This window comes from Neoarius graeffei, chromosome 8 (assembly GCF_027579695.1).
Source record: "Neoarius graeffei isolate fNeoGra1 chromosome 8, fNeoGra1.pri, whole genome shotgun sequence".
Taxonomy (NCBI): Eukaryota; Metazoa; Chordata; class Actinopteri; order Siluriformes; family Ariidae; genus Neoarius; species Neoarius graeffei.
Window position 1 is genome coordinate 67,590,722 of NC_083576.1, and position 9,112 is coordinate 67,599,833.

General features: G+C 42.1%; 1 protein-coding gene across 1 annotated transcript in view; it reads left to right on the plus strand.

The window, feature by feature from the left end:
* nrg2b (neuregulin 2b) overlaps positions 1–6,115 on the plus strand; it is a 127,327-nt gene extending 121,212 nt beyond the window's left edge. Inside the window, exons 9-11 of the mRNA XM_060928066.1 lie at positions 643–776; positions 3,306–3,521; positions 5,482–6,115. Of these exons, the coding sequence (XP_060784049.1) occupies positions 643–776; positions 3,306–3,521; positions 5,482–6,115 (984 nt within the window). The remainder of the gene's footprint in view (positions 1–642; positions 777–3,305; positions 3,522–5,481) is intronic.
* Positions 6,116–9,112: the final 2,997 nt, after the last annotated feature.

Below are 9,112 nucleotides of genomic sequence, written 5' to 3' on the forward strand. Positions count from 1 at the left end.
ATCGTGATCTGGCTATAGAGATCAAGACCCTGTGGAAGATGAAGAAAGTTGTTATCAGCCCAGTTGTTATAGGAGCGTTGGGTAGCTTCACCGACAGACTAGAAGGATATTTGAGCAACATCGACGTAGAGTTGAAACCCTTTACTATACAGAAGACTGTTCTGCTTGGATCAGCGAGGATCCTCCATAGGGCCCTGGACTGCTGAGGCTACTTGTTGTGGCCAGCACAGGACTCCCCAGTACATATGTACTGTGAAGGAAATAATAATAATAATAATAGCAGTAGATGTGTACAGGCAAAGATGGAACTGATGAATGATGTCTTTTAAGATTCTGAAAAAACGTGTACAGTTTGGCCAGGAACATTTCCAAAGATTATAATGATCGTAATTCCTCCCACTAATCAGATTCAACCTACCAATCTTTCCGCTACTGTCCCGGTCCTTTTTTCTTTTCTCACTACCACCTGAGTTTGCTTTGTCCTTCTGCTTGAGTAAAATAAAGAATTTGTCTCCTAGTTATGTCTGTACATGTGAAGTTTCATAGCCATACACAGTGCAAATGTTCTTTATGGAGCTAGAGCACATCAAACTCTTATGTAAAAAAAAATCATATCTGCTGTTACATATGCCTGTGTTGCAGTATATGTCTAAGAACGCCCCAGCCACCGAGCGAGTGATACGACATGGAACAGAGACATCAGGCAACTTCTCGGGCAGCCGGATGTCCTCACGGTCCCACCACTCCTCTACTGCCACCCACGCGTCCAGTCATCGGTACAGACCCTGCTTTTCGAACTGTAGCTATTTATCTCCCTATTTATCCATTCTGCAGGTACCTCATACATATACCCACCCACATCACGACTTCACCATCTGTCTCCTTTCCGTCTTTTCTCTATCTACAGGAAACTCATAAAGTCCACTACTAAGAGGCTCTTCCATCAATTATGAAAACTATAATAATTATGTAAAATTACTTCTCAAACAAGGTTGAATTATTTTTAATGAATATATGTAAAAGTGGCTAGCATACATAATTGCGTCATTAACAGGTGTTTAATTATATCATTAAGAGGAATCAGCACTTAAGGAAAAGCGTTTCTCAGCTCATCCCTACAGTATTTGACGCCTTTGTTATATCTGTACGAGTACCACAGACAATTTAAACGTTTCCCTCTAAGGAGAAAATAGACCTCTGTTACATTTTGCCTGTAAATGTATAAAATTCTTGACTATACAATGCAAATTCAAAACTACAACTGTACACTCGAACACTAAAGGCTTTAGAATGATGCAGACGTAAGTTAAAGTCTTTGCTAAATATTTACTCTATGTCACTTTTATGTAACCAACTTTTCAAGAAATTAATTCTGATTCAGTTTTGTGATATCCATGCATAATCAGGCACTGTCAGAAATAGGGGTACAGTAGGAGTCCATTTCTGTCCCCCAAGGTACAGTCTACACTAATGTACCCCCTAGGGCTCATTATTGGACCTCAAGGTAACTATTGGCCCTTTTCCACTACCCTTTTTCAGCTCACTTCAGCTCGCTTCAGCTCACTTCAGCCCGACACGGCTCGCGTTTCGACTACCAAAAACCAGCACGACTCAGCTCGTTTCAGCCCTGCTTAGCCCCTAAAACTCGCACCGTTTTGGAGTGGGGCTGAAGCGAGCCAAACCGTGCTGACTGAGGTTGGGGGCGTGAGCAGACACTCCCCTGTGCACTGATTGGTGAGGAGGAGTGTCCTCACATGCCCACACACGCCCCGCGAGCGCGCTGGGATCTGTAAACACCGCAAACCCGGAAGAAGAAGAATTACGAATTACGAGAATTTCTGAAGCCTTATGCGCCTCGCCTCATCTATACGCTCTTGCCAGTATCTGTTGGCGTTGTCAAGCCACAGCACCGAGACCAGCAACACTAACGACTCCATGTCCTCCATGTTTATTGTTTACTCTCCGGGTCATGAGACTACCGCTTCAAAGCTCACTGAATCAGTGACATACAGAGCATCGTGGACGAGTTCGCGGAGCGCAAGGCTCGTCGTATGCCCTTCAAATAATGCGCGCAGTAGGCTATTGATGTTTTATTATGAGCCATGTACAGTATGTCGCCGAATGTTTTTTTGTTTCTGAGTTACATGTTCGTTTGAAGGACTTAATGTACAAAATAACATAGTTGCACCCCGGAGTGTTGAAATTGGTAAACACAGTGCATTCAGTGAGGTTTGCACCGCCCTCCTTTTATTTCTGACTCTTCCTGTCACCACTCTGAGCGCTCATTCGTATGCCCTTCAAATAATGTGCGCAGTATAGGCTATTGATGTTTTATTATGAGCCATGTACAGTATCCTAATGTTTTTTGTTTCTGAGTTACATGTTCGTTTGAAGGACTTGATGTACTAAATAACATAGTTGCACCCGGTAGTGTTGAAATTGGTAAACACCGCAGTTGCGGACATTTTGTAGCCTAAAATGATGTTATGATAAGCTTTAATAAAGTGCCCGGTCATTTGCCCCGCCCCCGGCCCGGCTCTGACTTGTTCCGCCACTGTCACTGATGTCACTGTTTGCGCTGCTTAACGACATCACATGACGTCCACCCACTTTCGCTAACTCCACCCAATGTGTCCACCCACTTCCAACCAGCACGGTTCAGCGCGGTTGTAGTCGAAATGCAACTCCAACAGCCCCGCTCAGCTCGACTCAGCTCGACTCAGCACGGCACGGCTCAGCCGCGTTTGTAGTGGAAAAGCGGCATTTGTGTACCTTTTTAGGGCAAAAAAAAGGTACATATTATGTTCCCAAGCAGTATATAAAGGGTACAAATAAGTAGCTTAGAGGGTACTGTTCCAGTAACCAGCCTTTGCACCTGTAAAGGTACAATAATGTACTTTATTTTCTGAGAGTGAGCTCACACAGTTATGCAATACATTGCCACAAATTCGCCTCTCTGGAAAGGTAGTTCTCTACCTGAAATGAAAAATTATACACAAATTTAAATTTAGATTTGAAGAGTAGACTAAAAAAAATGCTGGAGTATTTATTTCATGCTGCATATTACAAGCATACATCTTGCCATTTGAATGAAACCTATGGCATTGCAACTGATTTAGAGACTAACTCAACTATTTACAAAAAGGATATTCAGATAAATTACAATTTTTCTTAACAAGAATTACAGTACTTTGGCATGCTACAGTGTTGTCCCTTTTATCTTCTCGTTCACAAATTCACACACACACGTATCTCTAAGCCTCATCTTGAATTGGCTTGATGGTAAAATATCCTGAATCCTGCAGGCATGAGGAGAGGACATGGAGTATGGAGAGGTCAGACAGCATGAACTCGGACTGCCACTCGGGGGCACTCTCTTCCTCAGTGGGCACCAGTAAGTGCAGCAGTCCAGCATGTATGGCTCGGCACGCAGCACACCGTGGCTATTCTGAGCCCGCACGGAGCCCCCTGCAGTACGGAGACTCATTCGACTCTCTGCGGGACTCACCTCACAGTGACAGGTGATGCAGAGGGGAGGTGTGAACATGTAGAATATGGAGAATGTAGGAATAGCGTCATGAAGTTAGAATGACTTGAATGGTACCAATGTACAGTCTGAAAAACGCTGATTTTCCTTATATTATACATTCACTGGATATGAGCAATCGTGCACTCTAATTGGCTACTCTACTACTAGGGTATCAGCTCATATACCATGAGTAGAGAAAAACAAAATGGCAGAGTGTATTGCTGAACCAACCGAGGATGAAATAAAAATTCTACTCGAAAACAAAACCCCAAAAAATACAAAAAAAAGAGCAACAACATATGGAATAAAAGTATTTGATGGTAAGAACATATCTTTTTTTTTCCAAGAATTATTATTATTATAGCATTTTTCACAAATTGCTGCCGTCATTTTGCCGGTTTGTTTACATTCTAAGCGGAAATTATTTTGTCAGACGTTTTGTATAAAGTTTTTATTTATCAAATTTGCAAAGAATAAAAATAAAAATGCTCCGTTTCTCAAACTCCAGTGAATGTGGATAGAATAAAACAATTATTCCACTCGATCTCCTCGTACATGGCTTATAGCTGTCTTGGCTCTACGTGCTTCATCGACTATCAGCTCATGTACAACTCAATTTCATGGAATAACTGTTATATATAAGTATGTATGTATGGAGAGAGAGAGAGTAAAAAATGGCACATGTTGAGTAGCGTTGGGTTGAAATTAGCAAACAGGTCAAAATAACATCCCTGAAGGTAACTCAACATCAAGTCTAAGTTGAGTTTAAAGCTAGACAGCCTTTCGATTTCATAAAATTGGTGAAATTTGGTCATTGTGATATATGCTTATTTCTGTAATATCTCAAAACAGGCCATTCTGTGGCTGGGAAGTTATTTAATTTGAGAGGATTCCGAAGCAAATAATGTGCATGAAATCATTTGCTTTGAGCAGTCAAGCAGACAGAGGAAGTCCGTGTGCACATGTGCAGGTTTACCATCTTCTTTGTCTTCTTTTGGGTTTTACAGCAGCTGGCATCTACAGTGTGGCATTACTGCCATCTACAGATTTACCTTGACCGTGCACCAACAGTTACATCGTTCTGTCGCTAAACGAACAGCTGATCACACCGAGGTGCTCGCTGACTGCCGATATTTATTAGTTTGGTTCTGCGTTTCCTTTCCTTCACAACATAACATCTTTTCTTCTTGCTTTCTGTTACTGTAGTCGATCTTTCACATTTCATTCGCACACTCACGTCCTCTATTTTTCTCTCCTGTTTCAAATTTGTATCCCACAATGACTTGTGCGAATGGGGAAAGCCCACCATGTGATGCATGACATAGTATCTTGAATTGGGTCACGGTGAAGCAAATAAAAATAGCGGAGAATTTAGGGCCACATGGCTCTAAATTCATTAATTGTTCTATTTTTTAAAAATTAAGAAAATTGGAAGTTTCTGATTCGAAGTCAGAAGTTTTCGGTCCACTTAACAAAAATAATTAGGTTTCAGGGAAAATTCTTTTTATGACCTACACTTGAAAAATCTGAAAGGTGGTCTAGCTTTAAGCCTTCTCACTCTTATATGTAAGTCAAGTCGAAAGTCAATTTTCAAGTCCAAGTCTAGATCAGCAATTATTTACAGCATATGTAACCTACTCACACAGCAGAGCATACAAAATATAATTCACATCCAAATCACAATCAAAGCTGGGGTCCCATAAGTCTCAAGTTCTGTAAGAGTGAAATCCAAGTTGACTCAAGTACCTACACTGGTATATGAGTACATGTGGCCATCTAAAAAGAAATATACCCTTCCTATTCCTTCCCTTCCTTTATCTTTCTTTCACTTCCCTTACATTTCCTTTCCTCTCCTCTCCCTTCTTTTCCTTTGCTTTGTTTCCCTTCTGTTTACTTTCATTTTCCTCCCTTTGCTTCCCTTTCCTCTCCTTTCCTCTCCTCTTGCTTCCCAGGTATGTGTCAGCACTCACCACGCCAGCCCGTCTGTCTCCAGTGGACTTCTACTCCTCACTGCCCCAGCAGGTGCCTACCTTCCAGATCACGACACCCAATGCCAGCCATGCACTGTCCCTACCACCGGCTATAGGTTCCTACTCGCCTGGCGATGATCAGCCACTCTTACGCCGGCCGTGCCGTGCGCGTAACCCATACCACAGTGAGGGGACTGGCTCTCTCCCGTCCAGCCCATACCGCCTCGCAGATGATGAGGACTATGAGACTACACAGGAATACATGTCGTCCCGTGAGTGTCCCAAAAAGAGTGGCAGTGGGCGCCGCTGGCACAGGAGGTCACGCCTCAATGGACACGTTTCCCAGCGTGCCAAGGGGCCAAGGGACTACAGCTCACAGAGTTGCCTGTCGGACAGTGAGTGGGAGGAAGAGGAGGAGCTGGGGGAGCTGGGGCATGGCGAGAGTACGCCTTTCCTCAGCATGCAGAACATGAGCATGAACAACGAGCCGGCCACTATCTACCGGCCCAACGACATGCGGACGTACAGCAGTACAGCACGCAGCACGTCGCGCTCAAACACACACACAAACAAACTGTCACATTCACGGTCCAAACCGGACAATGCACCCCTTTAAACAATGAGCAGTGACGAGGACAGTGAAACAACATATCTAAGAGAGAGAGAGAGAGAGAGAGAATGATATATGCTAAAGACCTGCACCTATAAGAAATATTTTTTATTTTATATAACAGACAGATATTCTAAACAAAGAAAATATTTATTTTCATTTCAGCAAAAATTGTCTACTAGCTAGCAGCAAAGACTTTTTTATAGGGGGGAAACTATTTATATGTAATTTCTGTTCTTTGGTTTACAGCATTACGAAGAAGAATCACGTGCCAATTTTTTCACAACTTAGAAATAGAATAATATTGTGGTGCCTTTTGCTGTATGCCGACGAGGGAGGTTCCGTTGAGTTTTTTGTAGCCTTTCTTAAAATGGACTCCTGGGTTTTATATAGACGTTTTTTTTTTCCTTGTTTTCCTTTTGGTTTGTTTGTTCAGGATCTCCCCATTTGAACTGTGATCTAATTATGACATCATGCAATATGGGAATCACTTTTATGTAAAATGTTTGTTTACATGAGTAGGGGTTCACATACTGGTCATCTTCCCAAGGCATATATACAATCGCCATGGACACGCTGTTTCCTGTTTGAGACAGGAAATGGTGGGTTTGTGTAGACATTCTAATGCTTTATTTCCCCCCCATATGTTGTTTGCAGGTCTGCAGGTGTTCATAGGGCATTGTACTAGGTCATGGTACCTGCCCTGGTGTTCAGGGTTTTCAAAATGGCAGTGTGTGTACGTCCAATGAATGTGTTTACTCTACTGTATGTAAGAGAGGGGGACTATGTAGGTATTATTGTGTGTGTGTGTGTGTGTGTGTGTGTGTGTGTGTGTGTGTGTGTGTTGTACCGTCTGTGTGTGCATGTGAATGCTAGGCTGAATCAGCCAGTATCTGTCTGGTTTTGTCTGCGTGTTGTGTGTTGGAGTGTAACAGGCACTAGTCTAAGGGTTTGGGTGTGTGTTTGTGTGTAAGTGTGATCTCTCTGATGGGTTTTGTCATATGGGAGCTCTGACACTATGTTTCCATTATGTTGGCTTAAAAAAAAAACTGAGAAAGACACACTGGTGACTTTGCCACTACCTGGTGGCGAGATGAGCTCATTGCACTGTACCCTTCCTTCCATGTGTGGCGTTTGGCAGTGGTGCCGCCTGCAGATGAACCAATCCAGCCTGATTCTAGCCTACATGGACCGACATATCCCGTTAGCTCACACGTCCCTGTTCCTATGCCAGCAGCTTAAAGCCGCAATGTGTCTCAGGACTTCCCCTCCAAAAACCACATGATCCCTAAGCACTTCTCACCCTCAGATCTGATCCAAAACTCTGAGAATGATGCCACTGGTAATTTTTTGCTCATTCGTGAAACCTGTAGAAAGTCTGTGATGACCTGACATTTTAAAGTGCTTTCTCTGCTGCCCCCTCTCTTTTTGGTTGTGTTTGTCTGGATGCAAGCTGGGGACTTGCTGTTAGCAGTGCAGGTTTGGGCGTGCTACTTTAAGTGGATGGATTGTAAAATGACCTCTTTTTTTTATTTCTCACTCACCCAAAACCTTGGAAACACTCCATCCAGCTAATTTACACACCCCAAACCCCCTATTCACACACCTATATCCGTATAACATATACTGTGTCTTCACATCCAAATCCACTCCCACACACGCATCCAAAGCTTCTCCTGACTCACAGGTTCCTTCCTTCCTTCCTTCCTTTCTCTCTCTCTTTTCTCTTGTTCTGTTCTTCCTCTGTCTGCCCTTTTGAGGCTTCCCTTTTTCTGCATGTCCTAGTGGTTCTGGTAGATGGGTGCATGGTAAACGCAGCAACTGAGTTGTCTTCACACGGTGAAAGTGTACTTTTCATTTTGACATCCAGCAATAAATCCCCCTTTTTTTTCATGCCCATTCTTGACTTGGAATATGCTAGAAATTTTTGCAAGTTTTCTCAGAAAATAGTACTTGTACAAAAATCAAATCACTTGTTCATATGGAAAAAAAAATAAATCTTTATTCCTACCATTTTAAAAAAAAACCCTAATTTGTCATATTCATGTAATGTGTATTAACTTTTAATGATTTGAAATGTCCATGCATTTTGATTAATTCAGCACTGCTAATTATCTTTCCGATGAGATATTACTCATTTTCCAATGAAGTCTCTCAGAATTTTTTCTGCAAGTATTACAAGAAAGGTATGTACTTCCTTTTTCTGAATAGCTGGCAAAAGGCACGTTGCTTTTGAAAAACAAACTGCCACAGATGTTCTTATTGTTCACACATAAGACCTTCTGGGAAAAGATTTTCTGAAAGTTTGCTTGTGTTCGTTATTTGAATAGCTCTTATCTTTTCATGACACAGGACACAACAGGAGAGAAAAGAATGCAGCAGAAGGAATGCATGTAGTATAAGGGATCTTTTGAAAATTTTTTTTAATTGTCTCACTTATATACTATCGAAATAATATTCTTTCTCATTCATTTTCTATGCCGCTTATCCATTGTGGGTCATGGGTGAGCTGGAGCCAATCCCAGCTGACACTGGACACATCCTGGACAGGTCACCAATCTAGATAGACAGCCATTCACACACACACACCTATGGGCAATTACAGTAGCCAGTTGTCTTAATCCGCATGTCTTTGGACTGTGGGAGGAAACCAGAGAACCCAAAGGAAACCCAGACAAGTACAAGGAGAGCATTCAAACTCTGCATAGGAAGACCCGAGTCAACCAGCAGGTTCAAACCCAGAACGTTCTTGTTTTGAGGTGATGGTGCTAACCACTGCACCATCATGCTGACCTACTGTGTCTTTAAAAATATAAAACCAGATGGTTAAGAAATTGGAGATTTTTATTTATTGCATAGATTTTACCTTGAAAGTTCAAAGTCCAAGCTGAAACAAAACACTCACTGGAGCTGGATTTTTTAGACAGTTGGTCATATGAAGTTTACTTAGCATTTAGATACGGTAGAAAAAGATAACCAATACCAATATAATTCAACACGGTA